The sequence below is a fragment of the Staurois parvus genome, unplaced genomic scaffold, assembly GCF_062004578.1.
Source record: "Staurois parvus isolate SC_StPar_1 unplaced genomic scaffold, SC_StPar_1.0 ptg000704l, whole genome shotgun sequence".
Taxonomy (NCBI): Eukaryota; Metazoa; Chordata; class Amphibia; order Anura; family Ranidae; genus Staurois; species Staurois parvus.
The window spans coordinates 3163992-3186229 of record NW_028318500.1 but is presented as its reverse complement, the minus strand read 5'-3'; the positions used below and the strand labels follow the sequence as shown (position 1 = coordinate 3186229).

Here is a 22238-nt window from a genome sequence, read left to right as displayed (position 1 = left end):
TTCACCTCCTTCCTGTCCAGGCCAATTTTCAGTTTTCAGCGCTATCACACTTTGAAGGACAATTGCTCGGTCATGCAACACTGTCAGTGGTGTATTTAGGTTTTGTGCTGCCCTAAGCATACAAAAATTGTCTGCCCCCACGGACACCGACCAACACAACCCCCCCCCCCCACCCAGGAGAGCCTTCCACTACTCCCCCCCCCCTTCCTGCAGTGATAGAGAGACACTAATTTTCACAGCTCTGGACATCCCCCGGAATGTGAGCCAGGCTCTACATACACCATCAAGCATCCCGCAGCCTCTCTCGAATCCCACCTAGTTCCTATGGTGCACATGTACCTTCTTTTATCCCTTCTTCTGGGGGGAGGTGCTGCCCCCCTGAAAAATGCCGCCCTAGGCAAGTGCCTTGTTTGCCTTGTGATAAATACACCCCTGAACACTGTACCCATATGAATTTTTTAGAATTTTTTTGAGACATAAAACTTTATTTTGGAGGTATTTATTCACCACTGGGATTTTTATTTTTTTGCTATATAAATGAAAAACTCCAAACAAAAAAGTCCAAAAAAGTGTTTTTCTTATAAAATGTTACAAATAATCTTTCTTCATAAATCTTGACCAAAACGTATTCATCTATCTTTTTAGTAAAAAAAAAACCCAATTAGTTTATAACCAAAAATTATAGTTTTTCAAAACTTTTTTGACATTTTTATTTTTTTAATATTATTATTTATGTTTTTGTTTTTTGATTTAACATTCTGTCACCCTAGCAGTATAGTGTCACCATAGTTACACTGTACTAATTGTGGGGTGATGATTTATTTTTTTTTGTACACTGATTGCTTTTCCACCCATAAAGGCTGTAAAAGCAATAATTTCTCCATCTCTCTGGCTGTATTCTTGGAGCCATTGAGAAACACTGTGTGAGCTGTGATTGGTCACAGCTTGTCACATGGTACAAGGCTGTTGTGAATAGCCTTGTACCATGTGACCTCAGTGATCATTCACAGATTTCACTAGTAGTAAGCAATGATGTCAGGAAGTGACATCTTGCTTACTGCTATTCATGTGATCACTGATTGGCCCGCTCCTGCAATGCTCCCGTCTGGCCCATGTATATAAACGGCCGGATGGGAGCATTGCAGGAGCGTGTGGCCGTTTATAAATGTCCTCCCCGCCTGTGCGCACTCCCTGGGAACATTGGTCGCTGTACAGGACCTCTGTGTGAGGTCCCCATCATGCGATCACTGATCGGTTAAAAAGTGGTTAAAAATACAAATCTACATTTTTGGAATGCATTTACAGATATATGTAAAAATATATGTTAAAATTATTTTTATTATGTTAAACAAATCTGAAGAATATATTTTTAAAAATATATTTTTTTAAAATATATTCTTCATATTTTTTTGTAGCATTTCAAATATATGTCAATATATTTGGGAAGAATTTTTAAAATATATTTCAAATATATTTTTCCATGTGGGAAAGAACAGAATAACATGGGTATATGCAGCAAAGATAATCACTCTTGTCAATTTTAAATAAAAGTAACAGCATTCACAGTGAAATACCCGTAACTGTAAGGAGGCCTGCTTTCAGAAACAATCCAATGCCTCCAGTCTGAGGAGACTCTTGAATCCCCAGTGAGCAAGAACAACTATCAAACAGATAAGCTCACTGTGGGTCCTCAGAACTAGACAACAGGAATTAAATGTGAAGTGAGAGCATTTATAATTGATCAATGTCCCTTAAAAATACTACATCATCTGCATGCTTGTTGGGGCCCAGTTGGTATGAAATTGAATTAAAGTGTAGATGATAGTTCCTCAAAACGGTAGCACAAAAATACTGAGGAAGAAATGAAGTATTTAACACTTTTTCTTTTGCTGGTAGTAAATCAGTGCAGGGTCCCCTTTAAGGCACTAGATAAAAGGCAGACTTGAAATAGTGAAGGGTAACAATTGGCATAAGAGTCTCTGGGCAGGAATAATGCTCTCTGGATGTCAAAGGCAACAGTAGTAGTAATCCCGCTCTGCTGGAAAAGGGAACTTGTTTCAGTTGGCACTGCTGTGTTCTGGCCTGGAACTGTATGTCCTGCGGTGAACTTGGATAATGATACTGTGATGCAGATGTATCCCAACAGGGTTGGCTGGGAGAACTAGGCTGCAACCTGGGGCAACTACGTATATGTAATGTTCACAACTATGTGCTGGTAGATAGCTGCGGTGATGAAAATGTCAGTGTTCACTTAGTTAGCGGATGCATGGGACCATCACCCGATCGGCAGTTAATAGTGGTCCGGGTTTTCTGGCAGATTAGGGCCCCACACAGGCTCTACAGTTTCGATTCGGTGTCCCATCTGGTCTCCTGCTAACAGATTGGCTTGCTGGATAGCATGGCAGGACAGGCGATCAGTAGGCTCTTTTCACTCCTCCTTCCTCTCCAACTCTGGCTCTGTGGCTTATTTCAGCACTTCAGCGGTCAGCACAATTCCTCCTCTCTCCTCCGCTCGACTCCTCTCTCATCCAGTCTGCCGGGCTTTGATATTTATATGCCCCTGCCCACACGCTATCTTCCCTGGGAAATGCAGTCCCTGAGCGCCCTGCTCAACATTCAAGTGCTGCTGTTCAGAGGGCTGTTCTGCCAATGTGAATGACCCTGAATGGCAGGCCATCTAACACCATTTCAATGGGCTTATAGACATAATGTGATCAAATAAACAAAGAAGAAAATAACCGTACACATAACCATCCAACCACACTCACACATGCTCCCCCTCTTCCCCTAGGCCCACACTGGGAACCATTAAGCATGCAGAGCAGGGCCTTAGGAAACACCAATCAAAAAAGGTACATCCAAATGGGATAACCATGGGGGATTTCAATTTCAAGTTCCAGATTTTGTAGGATTGTTTGAGACACACTCTTGACGTCATATTTTGTACTTGGATAATTCTGCATTGATTACAGAAAAGATTTGTGGTAGAGATGAGGGATTGGAGTTTTTACAGTTGAGCAATATGAATTTCCGTGCTTGGAAAAGTGTCAACCAATGCACAATGCTTTCATGAACCAGTGGGACAAAGTAAAGCAGTTTAAACCCAAAAGCAAACATTTATGATATTGTAGCTTACCATTTTTCAGATGTGATAGCTGCATTAATTTTCTTTTTTAGGCTTTCTTTCTTCTATTTTGATCCTCATGATCCAGTCAGTAAGTCTGTTGCTTTTCAACAGAAAAGCTCTCTTACAGTTACAGGGATGGGACAGACCATTTATCACTGGCTGGGGTGCTTACAATGATTAGTAATTATTTATTTATGTAAAACCTTTATCCCAAATGGAGAGAACTGTTTACTGTAGAAATTAATAGCTGGAGTTCAGCTTATTACTGTATTTAAACCTGCTAGTACTTCTAGCACTGCTAGATAATACTGCTGTCCGCATCTGCCCCTGTGCTCATTCATCCAGAGTGGTGTCTGTATAATCACTAGGGGGGAAACAGAGGTTAAAAGACTAATAGAAAACTAATACATCCACTACATCTAAGGATTGGTAATCTGCAATACATTACATTTTTGGTTTTGGGTTTAATAGCACTTTAACCACCTCCTGCCCACCATAAAAGGTAATGACGGGAGCAAGGCAGTTCTCTCATTCTGGGAGGACGTCATATGTCTCAGCTCCCTATAGCCCTCTTATGTGTAAATCACCCTGTGCCACAAATGAAGGGAAAAAGGGGTCCAACCCAGTACTAGCAAGGTGTACTTAGTAAAGCGGCCGGTGAGTGTATATTTTCAGGGTTTTCCTTGCACGATTGGATGATGGAAGCCAGCGAAACTTCATCTTATTCACTAAGCTCTGGGGGAAGTTTGCCTGTAAAGTGCAATTATATTTGCAAAGCAAACAACCTATTTGCCTTTAGTAAATCAACACCATGGATTCTATCCACTTCCGACCTTCTGAGTGTCATCTGGGGAGTCTTTCCTGCTATAATAACTCGGTCAGTCCCAGAAGAATTCTTGGAAATAATTAGTGACTCACTTACATGAATAATAATTGACAATTCAGAGGAGTTCTCTGTGTTGTTAGAGTGAAGCAACATTTGTTTTTTTGGGAGGCAGTTTTAGAAAAAATCTAGAAACCAAAATATCATTTTAACAATATTACATTTTAAACATACTTGTAGAGAGTATTAACAAACATAATTCAATCAAAATCAGATGGAAGGCTTTCAGAACTGCTAGAGAATTGGCAAGCATATGGCCTGCATTACTGACCTAAGTCAGAAACTTCATCTCTGTTTATCTTCCACTCAGATTTCTGTAATGTTGACACAGGGAGTGCCTTGTGCATCCTAAGAGGCCCTTGTCTTTGTTGGCGATAGTAATGCTGTGCTCCCAGGGAAGCTCTGACATCAGTTATTGATCAATCTCTCTATGTCAAAGTTAAGATTCACACTTATCAGCTGTTGGCGATAGTAATGCTGTGCTCCCAGAGAAGCTCTGATATCAGTTATTGATCAATCTCTCTATGTCAAAGTTAAGAGTTAAGATTCACACTTATCAGCTGCTGAAGGACTTAAAGTGGAGTTCCACCTAAAAAAATAAAAGTCAGCAGTTACAAAAACTGTAGCTGCTGACTTTTAAAATACAGACACTTACCTGTCCCTCGGTCCAGTGGTGTCCTCACCACCGCTGGTTTCACCATCCGTCTTCTTTCCTGGGCGCCAGCATCTTCAGTGTGGCCACAGCTTGCGGCTTCACAGCCAGGTGCCCACTGCGCATGTGCGAGAAGCGCTGTGCTTTGTGAATGGTCCCGTAGTCTTCTGGGACCTGTCACGTGTCCCAGAAGGCTACGGGGAGGGGGGGGGGGAAATACAACTTCTGCTTCTGACCGCCGAGGCGATTGCAGCGGAAGTGGGAGAGGGTACCTGTCAAATTTGGGTACCCATTCCCAAATGTGCCAATCCTTAATGGGGAGCGGGGGACAAAGGCTTAAAGCGAAACTTCCCCTTTTGGGTGGAGCTCCACTTTAAAGTGTTACTAAACCCAGGACCCTGCATTCACTATACCTGGTCTCCCACAGTACATACAACATTGAAGAAAGGAATTTTGGCTGGAGTTCCACTTTAACCTTCCAGTAATCTGAAATCAAGGGACCAGTTACTGTGGTAATGGTTAACCTCACAGATGTGAGCACGATATTAAGCGTTGCAACATCTCTCCCATGGGTGTGTAAGTATTCATAAATACAATTCATTTCAAAATCTAGTTGGATTTCAGCTCCACTGGTAAATAATGACTAGGTTGTGCTTTTTACTGCTGCAGCTTTATTATTAAAGTGTTATCAAACCCAGTGCCCTGCATTCACTATATCTGGTCTCCCACAGTACACACAACATGGAAATGCAATTATTTTTGTAAATATAAACTGCTAAATACCTTTTCTCATCAGAAGTTAGAGCAGTCTTGTGACTTCAGCTGTGCACTTGTTAAAGCTTGTAGAAGTTTTCTTTCTGCTCTAGGGGGATGCAGAACCCCTGACCTCTGTCTGGACAGTGCTGATTGGCCCTGTGCTGATCATATGCACTTTCCCAAGAAACCTCTCTAGCAATACACACTAAACTGAGCAAGTGCAGAAGGGCTACAGGTTCAGTCTGTCTTATCAGCCTTGACATTTGGACAAAAGGAGGGGCAGAGAAGTCAGGATCAATCACCCTTTTTACACAATGCAGAGGATTAACCCCTTAGGTTCCACAGTGAGTATTACAAGCATGCTTTACTGCATACACAGACTGATTTTACTGCTGTGGGTTTAGTAACACTTTAACCTGTTTGTTATAAGAATATGTTTGAATTGCATACTAAGGTTCCGTTCACACTTGCTGGTTGCTGGTTGGTTGCAGGTGAGGGAATCGCACCTGTTCCCGAACTCGCAACAACCTGCAGCCGAATTAAACTGCTTTTGTGAGACGCGCGGGGCTGACATTCATTCTGAATTGCACCTCCACACATCTAAGCCTAGGTGTGCGGAACCCACAAGGGAAACCACATGGTCAAAAAGACCACGCGGATGCCCTGCGGCCACATTTTTAAAAGGTGCGTTCATCTTTTTCCTGCAGGAAACGCAGCACAACAGCCCATTTAAATGAATAAATAGTAAATAATTACTGAGCAAATAATTGAGTAAATAATTACTTGATTTTGTTTATCAACATATTAACCAGAATGCTGTTTGCCTGTTTGACAAATGGATAAATCAGTTTAAGCTGCGATTTATAATAAACTTGTATACATCACTGTCCAATCAGACAATATTTTCGCTGGACAGTTACTATATTTTTGGGTGTGTCATCTCACTTGTAGCTGATACCAGAGTCCAGGATGCAGTATGATCTCATCAGGAGGCAGAGTGAGAGGGTACTCTTCCTGGGTTGGGGGAGAGGAAGCAGACTAGTAATTGAATTTAGACATAGGGGGACAGAAATGGATCATGGCAGGGGGCTGAAATAGACAAAATGACATTTAAAGCTAACTCCAGAATAAGAAATATTGTCTGAATACATGAAAAGGAATGTGTAATATTACTTGAATTTTGGTGTGCTATGTTTATGGTACATGCAAAAGAGATTTATACACATTTTTGCTGTTAGCAGTATATTTAAAGTGGAGTTCCACCTGAGAAAAAAAAATAAAGGTCAGCAGCTACAAAAACTGTAGCTGCTGTTTTTAAAATACAGACACTTTCCTGTTCCACAATCCAGCGGTGTCCTCACCACGGCTGGTTTCACCCGCCATCTTCTCTCTTCTCCCTCGATCCTGCAATGTCCTCACACTGGCCGGGTTGACAAGCGTCCAGTGTCCTCAGCGCTGGCATCTTCAGTGTGGGCACCCGGCTGTGACAGCTTTCGGCTTCACAGCCGGGTGCCTACTGCGCATGCGCGAGAAACGCTGTGCTTTGTGAATGGCCCCACAGTCTTCTGGGATCTGTCACGTGTCCCAGAAGACTGCGGGGAAGGGGAGGGGGGGGGACAACTTCCGATCGCCTAGGCGACCACAGCGGAAGTGGGAGCGGGTACCTGTCAAATTTGGGTACCCACTTCCCCCCTGCTCCCCAAAGGTGCCAATCCTTAATGGGGAGCGAGGGACAAAGAATTAAAGCGGAACTTCCCCTTTTGGGTGGAGCTCTGTTTATATTAAAGTCTTTGTGTCCAGAGTTCATCTTTTAATGGGCAGCACAGTAGCTAAATAGTTAGCACTTCTGCCTGGCAGTACTAGGGTTGTAGGTTCAAATCCCAACCACAGTACCACCTGCCTGGAGTTTGCATGTTCTCCCTGTGCCTGCGTGGGTTTCCTCCGGGTACTCCAGTTTCCTCCCTGTCTAAATTGGTCCTAGTATGTGTATGTATGAATGTAAGTTAGGGACCTTAGATTGTACGCCCCTTCAGGGTTAGGGACTGATGTGAATACAATATATATGTAAAGCACTGCATAAATTGACAGCATTATATAAGTACCTGTAATAAATAAATACTGACCATCAGAAAAGGAGATGAGCTAATTATGGATAAAAAAGAAGCCTGCAGCACAACTGTTCCCACAGTGTACCAATGGGAGGTGTGAGCAGGGGGATCATAGCTGGTGGCACCTGGCTACATTTGTTTGGACCAAGCTGGCCCAAATGAACGATTTACTGCACTAACAGGTATTTGAACCGTATGTAGCCTCAGGTACATACAGTGCTGTGTTCTGTGATGGGAACTTCTCACAGTTGGGCTGAATGCAGGATGACAACAAAGCTACCTCTGACTGGCTGAGGCAGATAGGTGAGCAGATGACATCACGATCACAATATACAAAATATTGCCCTATAAACTATTTGTAAAAATACATGCCCCAGCACTTGCAGTTTACAACTTTCAGTGCTACTGGCTGAGAAAGCATCTCAGTTTTGCTTCCCTGAATGTGTGGATGTACCATTCAGTTCCAGTTTGTAAATGTTGAACACAGATCCTAATTAGAGTGCTGATTGCCACTTTAAACAGGCTGCTAGCAGGCTTCAGCACTTTTTGAAGCTTGTTGAAAGCCTACTAACACCTGCATGCCGCTTGTTCAAAGTGACAATCAGCACTCCCATTAGGATTTGTGTTCAATATTTACAATTTAGAGTTGAATGGTACTTTAAAAGCTTCAACAAAGCTTACTGAAAGCTCTGCAAATGCTTTGTCAAAGCTTGCTGTTCACACTGCTCTTAATAAGCATATAAGCTGAAGCCCCTGTGAAACCCCTGTGAAACATGGTTTTCATTTTGTTTCATCAGGCGTTATCTCAGACAATAGTGACAGAAGTGACATTCCCGGTGATTCAGCAGATTTCCTGTCAGAAGTCTTTAGGGCCTCTCTTGTTGTGCAATTAGTTGGAACAAACAGGCAGGCCTGACAGTGAAGGCTCATTAGGGGACTCATTAAATTGCCTTTTTTCCTCCATAGCAACACTTGCAACAGATTTAGTAATGATGCCAGGAATATCTACTGAATGTTTAGGATATCGTATTGATTACACAAATTGACAAATGAATCTAAAATTTTACAAACAAGAAAAAATAGTAAATACCATATATTTGTACAATTATTATCTGGAATGCTGTGTACATGTTCCGAAATACAGTCAGGTCCATAAATATTGGGACATCGACACAATTCTAACATTTTTGGCTCTATACACCACCACAATGGATTTGAAATGAAACGAACAAGATGTAATTTAACTGCAGACTGTCAGCTTTAATTTGAGGGTATTCACATCCAAATCAGGTGAACGGTGTAGGAATTACAACAGTTTGCATATGTGCCTCCCACTTTTTAAGGGACCAAAAGTAATGGGACAATTGGCTTCTTAGCTGTTCCATGGCCAGGTGTGTGTTATTCCCTCATTATCCCAATTACAATGAGCAGATAAAAGGTCCAGAGTTCATTTCAAGTGTGCTATTTGCATTTGGAATCTGTTGCTGTCAACTCTCAAGATGAGATCCAAAGTGCTGTCACCATCAGTGAAGCAAGCCATCATTAGGCTGAAAAAACAAAACAAACCCATCAGAGAGATAGCAAAAACATTAGGCGTGGCCAAAACAACTGTTTGGAACATTCCTAAAAAGAAGGAACGCACCGGTGAGCTCAGCAACACCAAAAGACCCGGAAGACCACAGAATACAACTGTGGTGGATGACCGAAGAATTCTTTCCCTGGTGAAGAAAACACCCTTCACAACAGTTGGCCAGATCAGGAACACTCTCCAGGAGGTAGGTGTATGTGTGTCAAAGTCAACAATCAAGAGAAGACTTCACCAGAGTGAATACAGAGGGTTCACCACAAGATGTAAACCATTGGTGAGCCTCACAAACAGGAAGGCCAGATTAGAGTTTGCCAAACGACATCTAAAAAAGCCTTCACAGTTCTGGAACAACATCCTATGGACAGATGAGACCGAGATCAACTTGTACCAGAGTGATGGGAAGAGAAGAGTATGGAGAAGGAAAGGAACTGCTCATGATCCTAAGCATACCACCTCATCAGTGAAGCATGGTGGTGGTAGTGTCATGGCGTGGGCATGTATGGCTGCCAATGGAACTGGTTCTCTTGTATTTATTGATGATGTGACTGCTGACAAAAGCAGCCGGATGAATTCTGAAGTGTTCCGGGCAATATTATCTGCTCATATTCAGCCAAATGCTTCAGAACTCATTGGACACCGCTTCACAGTGCAGATGGACAATGACCCAAAGCATACTGCAAAAGCAACCAAAGAGTTTTTTAAGGGAAAGAAGAGGAATGTTATGCAAAGGCCAAGTCAATCACCTGACCTGAATCCGATTGAGCATGCATTTCACTTGCTGAAGACAAAACTGAAGGGAAAATTCCCCAAGAACAAGCAGGAACTGAAGACAGTTGCAGTAGAGGCCTGGCAGAGCATCACCAGGGATGAAACCCAGCATCTGGTGATGTCTATGCGTTCCAGACTTCAGGCTGTAATTGACTGCAAAGGATTTGCAACCAAGTATTAAAAAGTGAAAGTTTGATTTATGATTATTATTCTGTCCCATTACTTTTGGTCCCTTAACAAGTGGGAGGCACATATGCAAAGTGTTGTAATTCCAACACCGTTCACCTGATTTGGATGTAAATACCCTCAAATTAAAGCTGACAGTCTGCAGTTAAAGCACATCTTGTTCGTTTCATTTCAAATCCATTGTGGTGGTGTATAGAGTCAAAAATGTTAGAATTGTGTCGATGTCCCAATATTTATGGACCTGACTGTATATACTGTACAATAGTTTCTAGGTGCACCACCCATTTCCATCCAGCCACAGCTGTCACATTATCATAGAGTTTGACAGATTGTCGGCAGTGTGTCCAGGGCGAAGGCAACAAATTGTGCCCCCCCCCATCCCCCCGTAGGCTACTAGGGGTCCAGTGAAATGTATGTAATGTTTGTGGCATGTGCTGCAATAATACCTATAGCTATGGTACACCGCAGTGAACTGAAGATTTTAAAATCAATGCATCAAAATGGAGCAAAAGAAAAAAATTTGTCCCCGCATGGATTCACTGATAGGAAAAATGTCCCATTGTCTGTGGTGTCACTGAAAGGAAAAAAGTTCTCAGCGTCAGTGGTGTCACTGAAAGAATAAATATCCCTATGTCAGTGCTGTCGCTGAAAGGAAAAAAGGTCTCGCCATTGGTGGTGTCAATTAGAGGAAAATGTCCTTGTGTCAGTAGTGTTACTGGAAGGGAAAATGTCCCTGTGTCAGTGGTGTCACTGTAAGGAAAAATGTCCCTTTGGCTGTGGTGTCACTGGAAGGAAAAAAAGGTCTCAGTATCAATAATGTTACTAGAAGGAAAAATGTCCCAGTGCCAGTAGTGTTACTGGAAGGAAAAATGTCCCTTTGTCAATGGTGTCACCAAAAGGAAAAAAGGTATCAGAATCGGTGGTGTCACTAGGAGGAAAAATGTTTTTGCATCAGTGGTGTCACTGAAAGAATAAACGTCCCTATGTCAGTGGTGTCACTGAAAGGAAAAAAGGTCTCACCATAGTTGGTGTCACTTAGAGGAAAAATGTCCTTGCGTCGGTAGTGTTACTGGAAGGAAAAACGTTCCTGTGTCAGTGGTGTCACTGGAAGGAAAAATGTCCCTTTGCTGTGTCACTTACAGGAAAAAAGTCTCAGCATCGATGGTGTTACTTGGAAGAAAAATGTCCTTGCACCAGTACTGTTACTGGAAGGAAAAATGTCCCTGTGTCAATGGTGTCACTGAAAGGAAAAAAGCATCGGTGGTGTCATTAGCAGGAAAAATGTCCTTGCATCCGTGGTGTCACTGAAAGAATACATGTCCCTATGTCAGCGGTGTCACTGAAAGGAAAAAAGGTCTCGCGATTGGTGGTGTCATCTAGAGCAAAAATGTCCTTGTGTCAGTAGTGTTACTGGAAGGAAAAATGTCCCTTTGTCTGTGGTGTCACTGTAAGGAACAAAGGTATCAGTGTTGATGGTGTTACTTGGAAGAAAAATGTCCCTGCGCCAGTAGTGTTACTGGAAGGAAAAATGTCCCCATGTCATTGGTGTCACCGAAAGGGAAAAAAGGTCTCAGCATTGGTGGTGTCACTGAAAGGAAAACTGCTCCTCTCTCAGTGGTGTTGCTAAGAGGGAAAACAGACCTGCATCATTGTCAATGGAGAAAAAATGCCCATGTGTCAGTGGTGTCAGTCTAAGGAGGACTGATTGACATCTACTGCATGTCAGAGGGATAAAGCAGGAGAGGTGGTATGGGAAATGGTGTCTGAAAGGTGCATGAAACTAAAAGGCTGTAAGGAGCTCTAAGGGAGGAAGAGAGGGCTGAACGGATGTAAGGGCTCGTTCAGACATGCCGTCATGTTTGTTGTCTCTCTGAAAATTGATCTGCTTTTCATGTGTGTACTCCCAGCGCTGAAATGAAGGTGGTATTTCTTTCTTCCCATTTCAGGTCATGTGATATTTCACATGGCAAGGGGAGACAGAAAGAAAGGCAATCCGCCATCTTTCCCCAGCAGGGGCCCACTCTTCTGCCAACAATAGGCTGTTATTGGAGAGAGGAGAGCAGGATCCTGCCTCTAACAGCTACCGAGGCCCATGCTTCTTCTGACAGGAGTGCTGCTGTCATTCCCATCAGTGAGGTGAGGTAAAACGAAAGCCAAAGCTCCCGGCGAAGCACCACTCTTCCCAAGCCTGGATATGGGCCACTTCTGCCTTTGTCCCAGACCATGCATGCAGAGGTATCAGTTATCAGTTGGCAAGGTGAAGAGTCTGTCTTCAGCAGGAATAATATCCAGTTTGTGGACAGGCCTAGAACTGTAGAAGGCCTGACAAAATTTCAGGGCTGGTAGGCTGCCTTTTGTTTAACCGCTTGACCTCCGAAAGGTTTTACACCTTTCATGACCAGGGCATTTTTTTGCTATTCAGTACTGTGCTCCTTTACCTGGCAATTACTTGGTCATGTAACACTGTACTCAAATGAAATTTTGTTATAATTTGTTTTCACACAGAGCTTTCTTTTGGTGGTATTTGATTACCAAAGGGATTTTTATTGTAAAAAAAAAAGACTGAAAATTTTGGAAAAAATTATATTTTCCACTTTCTGTTATAAAACATATCCAATAAAATCAAATGTATTCATACATTTAGGTAAAAACGTATTCTGCTACATGTAACGGAACCGAGCCAGACAGCGCTTGAGTACTTCCGTTAGAATACCGCTTCCCCGTCCGAACACTGACAACAGTCACCACAGCCTACCATACAAGACTAGACAACACCAGTCTTGAAGTAAATCAGGAGGTAGACTAGTTTATTTGAACACAGATACAAGATATATACACTCAGGTGACAATCCCCCCTCCCTGCATAATGACACAGGTCGGGGCAATCTACATTTAGTAACTAGAGACACACAGGTATTCCAACTTCACACCAGCAGACAGTCCCATCAGGAGGGAGGGCTGCTGGAGACACCCCACCCCACTAAGCTAATACACATAAACACACACAGTTGCAAGAAAAAGTATGTGAACCCCTTGGGATTACATGTTTTGCATGAATTGGGCATAAAATGTGCTCTGAACGTCATCTAAGTCACAACAATAGAAGAACACAGTCTGCTGAACATAATACTACACAAACATTAGATGTTGCCATGGTTTAATTGCACATAACATGTAAACATTCACAGTTCAGGGAGGAAAAAGTATGTGAGGCCCTAGCTTAATGACTTCTCCCAGAGCTAATTGGAGCCAGGAGTGAGCCAACCTTGACTCCAATCAATGTGATGATATTGGATGTGTTGCTGACAGCTGTCCTGCCCTTAAAAAACACACACCTGTTTTGGGTTTACTGGTTTCAAGAAGCACTGTCTGATGTGAACCATGCCTCGCAGAAAAGAGCTCTCAGCAGACCTACGATCAAGAATTGTTGACTTGCATGAAGCTGGAAAGGGTTACAAAAGTATCTCCAAAAGCCTTGATGTTCATGTGTCCATGGTAAGACAGACTGTCTACAAATGGAGAAAGTTTAGCACTGTTGCTACTCTCCCTAGGCTTGGTCGTCCTGTAAAAATGACTGCAAGAGCACAGCGCAGAATGCTGCATGAGGTAAAGAAGAATCCCAGAGTGTCAGCTAAAGACCTACAGAAATCTCTGGCACATGCTAACATTTATGTTGACACATCTACAATAAGGAAAACATTAAACAAGAATGGAGTACATGCGAGGACACCACGGAGGAAGCCATTGCTGTCCAAAAAGAATATTGCAGCACGTTTGAAGTTTGCAAAAGAGCACCTTGATGTTCCACAGCACTACTGGCAAAATATACTGTGGACAGATGAAACCAAGATTGAGTTGTTTGGGAAGAACACACAACACTATGTGTGGAGAAAAAAAGGCACAGCACACCAACATCAAAACCTCATCCCCACTGTAAAACATGGCGGAGGGAGCATCATGGTTTGGGGCTGCTTTGCTGCCTCAGGGCTTGGACGGATTGTTGTCATTGATGGGAAAATGAATTCCAGAGTTTATCAAGACATTTTGCAGGAAAACGTACGACCATCTGTCCGCCAAATGAAGCTCCGCAGAGGATGGGTGATGCAACGGCACAATGACCCAAAGCATACAAGTAATTCAACAAAACAATGGCTGCAACAGCCCAGAATACGCCTTCTGGAGTGGCCCAGTCAGAGTCCTGACCTCAACCCGATTGAAATGCTGTGGCATGACCTTAAGAGAGCGATTCACACCAGACATCCCAAAAATATTGCTACACTGAAACAGTTTTGTGAAGAGGAGTGGTCCAAAATGACTCCAGATCGTTGTGCAGGTCTGATCTGCAACTACAGGAAACGTTTGGTTGAGGTTATTGCTGCCAAAGGAGGGTCAACCAGTTATTAAGTCCAAAGGTTCACATACTTTTTCCTCCCTGCACTGTGAATGTTTACATGTTATGTGCAATTAAACCATGGCAACGTCTAATGTTTGTGTAGTATTATGTTCAGCAGACTGTGTTCTTCTATTGTTGTGACTTAGATGACGTTCAGAGCACATTTTATGCACAATTCATGCAAAACTCCACGTAATCCCAAGGGGTTCACATACTTTTTCTTGCAACTGTACATCCCATAATAGTTTGCTCCCAAGCCAGACAGACAATAGAACAATGGGATGCAGCCACATAACATTAAACAATCAACAACCGCCCACCCCAATATTAGGGCAGATCATCCTGTATCCCTAACAGGCACAGGGTGATTTACACATAAGAGGGATATAGGGAGCTGAGACAGGGGTCTCCCTACCTCTCCAAAGTAAGCTGGGTTCCATGGGCCCCCCACCCAAAGTTACTCCTGTCACATATCTCTCCTTTCGGTAAGGGACTAACACAGGAGGAGACCCCAGACTGGTTGACTCCAAAGTTAGTCTGTACTTCCAGTCCCCCAATGCCAGCACCCACACAGTACCCCAAGCAATTTGTCCCACACAAAGCCAACCTCTGTCTCTCTCATACAAAATATCCGCCCTGGGGAGAAGTACAGACTGGTCCTTCTCCCTGAAGTCCTCTCAGCCGCTGAAGAGAAGACAGGGTGGCTGGGCCAACTCCATCATGCTGTTGGGGATCTGGGCCGACTGCCCAGCATCCCTGGGGTATCCAGGTGGTGACTGTAGTCTCATCCACTTTGACTTGATGGACATCTCCCAGTGTTCGCAAAGTAAGGCTGACATCCTCCTGTCCCAATGCCAGACCCTTTTCTGGGGTTGTGTCAGTGGAGACTGAAGTCCCATCCACGGACATCAGCTCCAGCTGCAGTTGTGAGGTGCCGATTGCATCCTCTTCCTGTAGCTCCTGCAGTGCTGATTGTTGTGGGCAGAGGTCAACAACGCCATGCCCTGATGCCTGGTCTTTTCCTGGAGGCGCACCGGCTGGTTCCTCCTCAGCAGAGAAGTCAATCAAATTCCCAGTCTCTGGAACTGGTGTCTGGGGATAAGGGTTCACCATCTCCTGTCTGTGGAACCCAGAAGATGTTACCAGTGCTGGGCAGAGTTCAGCAATGTTTGGCCCTGTTGCCAGCTCTTCTGCTGGAGGCTCACCAGGTTGTTTTTCCTCAGCAGAGAAGTCAATCAAATTCCCAGTCTCTGGAACTGGTATCTGGGGATAGGGGTTCACCAAATCCTGTCTGTGGAACCCAGAAGATGTTACCAGTGCTGAGCAGAGGCTAGCAGAGCTCTGCCCTTTTGTCAGCACTTCAGGTTTGGGGAGGGCAATCTCTGGAATTTCCACTGCCGATTTTTGGGCATGCTGCTGAACATGTATTAGCAGTTGCTTGTATGCCGTTTCCAGATGCTGTTCTTTCATCAGCAGGTATTCAAGATCTAGTTCAAGCTCTGAGATCCCTGTGAGACCAAACATAGCCTCTCTGTCTTCTCGCAGGTCCTCAAGGGTAGGTTCTCCTTCATAGCCAAACACAAAATGATCTGTAAGGCTCTCCCACAGCAATCCAGGGCCACCATATCCCTCCGGAGAGCATTCTGTTGTTACCCCTAAATATTCCTGCTCTGCGTGCCATTTCTTCCTATTATAAAATTTAGCAAACAGGTAATTTTTCTCTCTCACTGATGTGCGTTGATGAGGCTACACTGATGGGCAGACTGATAGGCACTGATGAGGCGGCACTCATAGGTAGCCCTGATGGGCACAGATAGGCTGCACTGATGAGGTGGCACTGGTGAGGCGGTGCTGATGAGGTGGCACTGGTGGGCATTGATAAGAGACACTGATGATGCACTGATATGCAGCAATGATGGGCAATGATGGGCACTGATGGGTATTGATAGGCGGCACTGACCGGCGCCACTGACAGGCATCACTGCTGGGCACTGATGGGCAGCACTGCTGAGTGGCACTGCTGGGCGGCACTGATTATCAGAGCAGATCTCTTCTGTCACATCTGCCGGTTATCGGCAGTACTTTCCTCACGCTGCCGATAACCGGCTACTGTATTTACTTTGTGATCTGCTGTGTCATTGGACACAGCTGGTCATGTGGTAAAAGGCCACTATGATTGGCCTTTTACCTTGTCATGTGATCAGCTGTGTCCGTAGGACACAGCGATCACCAACAACGCCGGGTGCGCGCCACTGGGGGCGCGTTCTGGGAGGACGTCCATGAACACCCTCCCAGAACTGGACAACTGCGCTGTAGCCGTCTTTCGGGTATAGCGCGGTTGGCAATCGGTTAAAGTGTTACTAAACCCACAGCAGTAAAATCTGTCCGTATATGCAGTAAAGCATGCTTGTTATACTCACTGTGGAACCTAAGGGGTTAATCCTCTGCATTGTGTAAAAGGATGTTTGATCCTGACTTCTCTGATCCTCCCCTTCTTCCAGTGCTCCCCTCTTATCTCCTGATAAGACATATTGTGTGGAGACACTGCACATGCTCAGTTTGGTGTGTATTGCTAGAGATTTATTTATTTTTTTCTTGGGAGAGCGCATGTGATCAGCACAGGGCCAATCAGCACTGTCCAGACAGAGGTCAGGGGTCCTGTATCCTCCTAGAGAAAACTCCTTCTACAAGCTTTACCAGTGCTCTGCTGGACACTGATACAAGTCACAAGACTGCTCTAACTGCTGATAAGAAAAGGTATTTAGCAGTTTATATTTACTAAAATAATTGCACTTCCATGCTGTGTGTACTGTGGGAGACCAGATATAGTGAATGCAGGGTCAGGGGTTTAGTAACACTTTGAAACCTGATTCCAAGAAGGCGAAATTTAAAAGCCTTAAGCTTTCTTCCTTTTTATGTGCATCACTTTACCAGGTTCTGGCACCAATATTGCAAGTCACGAAGCACGGATTACCATATTATGGAGGTTATTATTTCATGATTGGATTTACTAGCACTGACACGTTAATATAACTACATCACCCATAGACGTGATCTCACTGCACTAACGTTTGTGCTCATATCAGCGCCTTCACATTATTTGCCTATATGAGACTTTTTGCTCTTTAGCGCTGCATATTTATCTATATCAATGATCAGCTTTTATTTATGTAAAACGTTTATCCCAACAGGAAAAAAACAACTTTTGGCTGTAACTGTTCATAAAGAGTGATGTGGAGCTTGGATTCAATTTGTTAGTGTATTGAAATCTGCTAGTAGATCTAACACTCCTCTCCCCCTAGCAGTGCTGCTGTTAGAAACCACGGGGCCCCATACAGCCAACCTGACAGGCCCCCTACCTCCCCCAAAAAAACAGTTTACTTTGCTTCAGTTATGAATGAACACAGTGAGTGATCATTACTGCTTACTGGTTGTGTTCATTCAGGAAAGGAAGCGACTGACCTGTTTACTGGACCCTTCCCCCACTCTCCAATCTGAAGGATCCTATTGTGTGCTTGCAGCTGCCAGTGGGAAGGAGAGGAGGGAACTTGGTAGGACTGCAGTGGTGGGGGCACACATGGGGGTCCGGGCAGAACGGGGGAAACATATGGTGCACAGGGAGCGTGATGGGTGCTTCGGGGGGGGGGGGCGATTACTAGAAATGGATCTGATCCTGTTTATGGTTCTCTCTGCAGCAACTGAAAGTGGGAGGGAGAGGAGAAGAAGCCAGGTTTTAGCTGCTGCAGGGGATCGGTTCCAGTTATTGCCATGCCACCGTGCTGATCACCCTTCCTGCCCACACCCGATTCACTCAGCTTCCTGGGCCCCCCCTGCTGGCCTGGGCCCCGTACAGGAGGACTGGTGGTACCCCCTTATCCACAGCCCTGCCCCCCAGACTGACAATGCTGCTGTCTGAAGGTGTCTCTGTTGCTCCTTCATCCAGAGTGAAAGCACTGGTCAGATCACCAGGTGAAAACAAAGAGGAAAAAAAATCTAAAAAAAGAAAACTAATGCAGCCACCACATCTAATGATTGGTGCTGCAATATAATACATGTTTGGGTTTGGGTTTAATACCGCTCTAAGTAGTGGATGTATGGATTATATCGTTTAATGTCTCTTAAACTTCGTTTTGGAATCTGAGGACTGCTTTTTCATACATTAGAGAAGTTAAAAAGCATAGATCGTTTCGAGGTGATTTAAAGGTGAACTAACCCTATTAAGCTGATAGCAAACACGCATTTAATTCCAGCATTTGCTGGTATGTGAAAAGCCAGAGAATCCTTCCCACAAAAGCCATTGTGATCAGAGGTCAGTGTGCCTGTACATGACATCTCAAGTTACTAATCTGGAGCAGAAGTGAGGGGGCGTGTCTGTGACTTGGGCGTGTCCCTCTCTAGAAGACAAGGCCAGGCGCTGTGCTGTGTTCTGTTTTCTGCTGATTGTCGGGCGCTGCACAGCTTCAACATGGCAGATGTCACCTTATACCTGGATCTCATGTCCCAGCCATGCCGCTCGGTGTACATCTTTGCCAAGGCAAATAATATTCCCTTTAACAACCATGAAGTGCTGCTCTTTAAAGGTGAGTGTTATGATCTGATGGATATGAACTTTTCTGTGCTTGGAGCTGTACAATGTAGACTGCTGAGCATGTAGGGGACCCAAGTCTGGATATCAGGCATACCCCATCTGTGATCATGGTGATCCTGATGACTCCTCTAGTTCACTGACAGTTCTTGTTATAGAGTTATTATGCAAATACTGTGACCCTACTTGCATATGGTAATATTGCATTGTCTTATACTTCCTGTTTCCTGTTCTATGCTGACCTGGATGTAGTTCTGTGTACAACATGATTCCTCACACCAGCATCTTGTGTTGTCTGCATTTCTGTACATGAAACATGGTGTCAGAAGTGACTTGAATCAGGACTGAGCCTCTTGTTTGGAGCACAGCAGCTTTGGGAAACACAGGTTTGTGAACTACAGCCTGAGACTGTGGACTTTCTGAGATTTGATAGCTCAGAGGCTTACTGACAATATGACTGCTATGAATTGCATACCTCCCCCAGAGGGGATGACAATGAGTGGGGATTGGAGCAGCAATTGGGAATGTTTCAGAGCTGAATTTGAAGATTATTCTCTGGCTACAGGCTTGAATGAGAAATGTTCAGTAGTGCAGGCAGCAACCCTGAGAAGAGTCATGGGCAGTGAATGCAGGCATGTGTATAAACACAATCTGACCCTCACAGCAGATCAGCAACACAATGTTACAGCCATTCTAAATGCACTGGAAGCTTATTTCAAACCTGCTAAAAATGTCATTTATGAAAGGTATGTGTTTGGATGCTGCAAACAAGAAGAGGGAGAATCTTTTGATAACTTTGTTACACGCTTGAGAGAAAAGGCAGCAACTTGTGAATATGGCACACTCAGAGACGAATTGATAAGGGACAAAATTGTTCTTGGTATTGCTAGCGAGAGCACACGCAGGCGCCTCCTAAGAGAACATGAGTTAACTCTACACACAGCCATTGAGACGTGCCGTACAGCAGAGCTCACTGACAGACGTCTGAAAGTTATGGAACAGGACAGACAGCAGACTGACAGCATAAATATTGCAATGCAGCATCGCAACATAAACAAACTTCAGCAACGCCGCCTGATGAGCACTAATACTGCCAACCCTACAGCTTGCAAATACTGTGGGACTGTGCATCAAAGAATTAAAGAGCAGTGTCCAGCTTATGGGAAGTCTTGTAAGTCTTGTGGAAGAACAAACCATTTTGCTAACGTTTGTTTGTCAAGTAAACGACGGCCATCAATAGGCAAATTACACAATGTGGAGAACACATCCACATATGAGGAAGAGACACACACCACAGAAGTTATATACAGCAGTGAATTGATCGGCACTGTGCAATCCAGAGGAAAGAAATGGTTTGTCACTTTACATTTAAATAATAAGCCCCAATCCTGCCAGCTCGATTCAGGAGCAACTTGTGATGTAATGTGCTTAAGAGACAAAATGGTGTTAGCACCAGAAGCATGGCTACTGCCAAGTGACACCAAGTTAAAGTTATATTCAGGTGCGATTATGAAATCTCTAGGGCTCTTCAAGACAGAATGTGCCATACGTGGACTAACACACAAGCTGGAGTTTGAAATTGTGGAAGCCTGCCAAAAGCCACTGTTGTCTGGCTCAACCTGTGAGCGTCTAGGGCTGATACGTTTCTCCGTCCCTGCAGAGCTTAATGTGATGGACAATCTATCCAAGGGGCCCTTGACAAAACAACTGCTGCTAAAGGAATTTAGTGATGTGTTTACTGGGCCAGTGGAATCTGTACCAGGGGAAGTTCATTTCGACCTTGATGTGAGTGTCCCTCCAGTCCAATGTGCACCACGCAATGTGCCGGTGGCATTAAAACAAGCAGTTAAGGCACAGCTTGACCAGTATGAGGCCAATGGACACTTGGCACCAGTGAGTGACCCAACTGACTGGATAAGTAACATGGTGATTGTAAGGAAGCCAAATAAGCTACGAATATGCATAGATCCCAAATTCTTAAATATGGCACTGAGACGATCTCACTACATCATGCCAACTCTCGAGGATGTTTTGTACAAGCTGCCAAAGGCACGTCTGTTCACACTTGTTGATGCCCGGGATGCATTTTTACAGTGTAAGTTGGATGATGCAAGTAGTTACATGACAACCTTCTGGACTCCGTGGGGCAGGAAAAGATGGCTCAAACTGCCTTTTGGAGTATCAGTTGCACCAGAGGTGTATCAACGTAAACAACATGAACTATTGGCTGGACTCAGTGGTATTGAACCAATAGCTGATGACATCCTTGTGGATGGCTGTGGGGACACAGATGAGGGAGCAAGATCATGATGGCAAACTGCTGGAACTGATGAATCGTTGTAGGCAGGTAAAATTGAGACTTGGCATGAAAACTGCAATTCAAGGTCAAAGAGGTCCGCTTTCATGGACACATTCTAACCTGGGAGGGTTTGAAGGCTGACCCAGAAAAAATCAGAGCCATACTGGATATGCCGCAGCCAGCAAATGTGAAATCCCTGCAACGCTTCATTGGATTTGTTACCTACCTAGCAAAATTCCTACCACACCTCTCTGAGGTCTGCGAGCCATTGAGAAGGCTTCTGGACAAGGACGCTGTTTGGCATTGGCTTCCTAAGCATGATAATGCAGTGCAGGACATCAAACGCTTGGTCACGGACACACCTGTCCTGAAGTACTATGACGTTACAAAACCTGTAACTATTCAAAGTGATGCAAGCAAAACTGGACTTGGGTGTTGCCTATTGCAAGCTGGCCAGCCTATCGCTTTTGCTTCAAGGGCACTGACTCTTACGGAACAAAACTACGCACAAATAGAAAAGGAGTGTCTGAGTATAGTGTTTGCCTGCCAGTGCTTTCATCACTACCTCTATGGGCGCGACGAGATCACGGCAGAAACTGACCATAAACCTCTGATTTCTATTTTCAAGAAACCCCTTTTGTGTGCACCCAAACGTCTACAGAGCATGTTGCTCACATTACAAAACTATTGCCTAAATGTTGTCTATAAACCTGGTCCTGAAATGTACATTCGTGACACTCTTAGCAGAGGCAGAGCTACAGCAGCAGGTGGTACACCTGAGTATGCACAACACACAGTTTGCAATGTTCAACGGGACCTGGATGTCCTGTCACAGATTAATCATTCAGACTATTTAAACGTCACGGACCAACGATTGCTTCAGATAAAACAGC

At 44.2% G+C, this 22238-nt stretch overlaps 1 protein-coding gene across 1 annotated transcript in view; it reads left to right on the top strand.

The window, feature by feature from the left end:
- Nucleotides 1-18858: 18858 nt before the first annotated feature.
- LOC149445916 (glutathione S-transferase theta-3-like) overlaps nucleotides 18859-22238 on the top strand; it is a 30488-nt gene continuing 27108 nt past the window's right edge. The window contains exon 1 of the mRNA XM_089653202.1: nucleotides 18859-19041. Within this exon, the coding sequence (XP_089509328.1) occupies nucleotides 18927-19041 (115 nt within the window). The 5' untranslated portion in view covers nucleotides 18859-18926. The remainder of the gene's footprint in view (nucleotides 19042-22238) is intronic.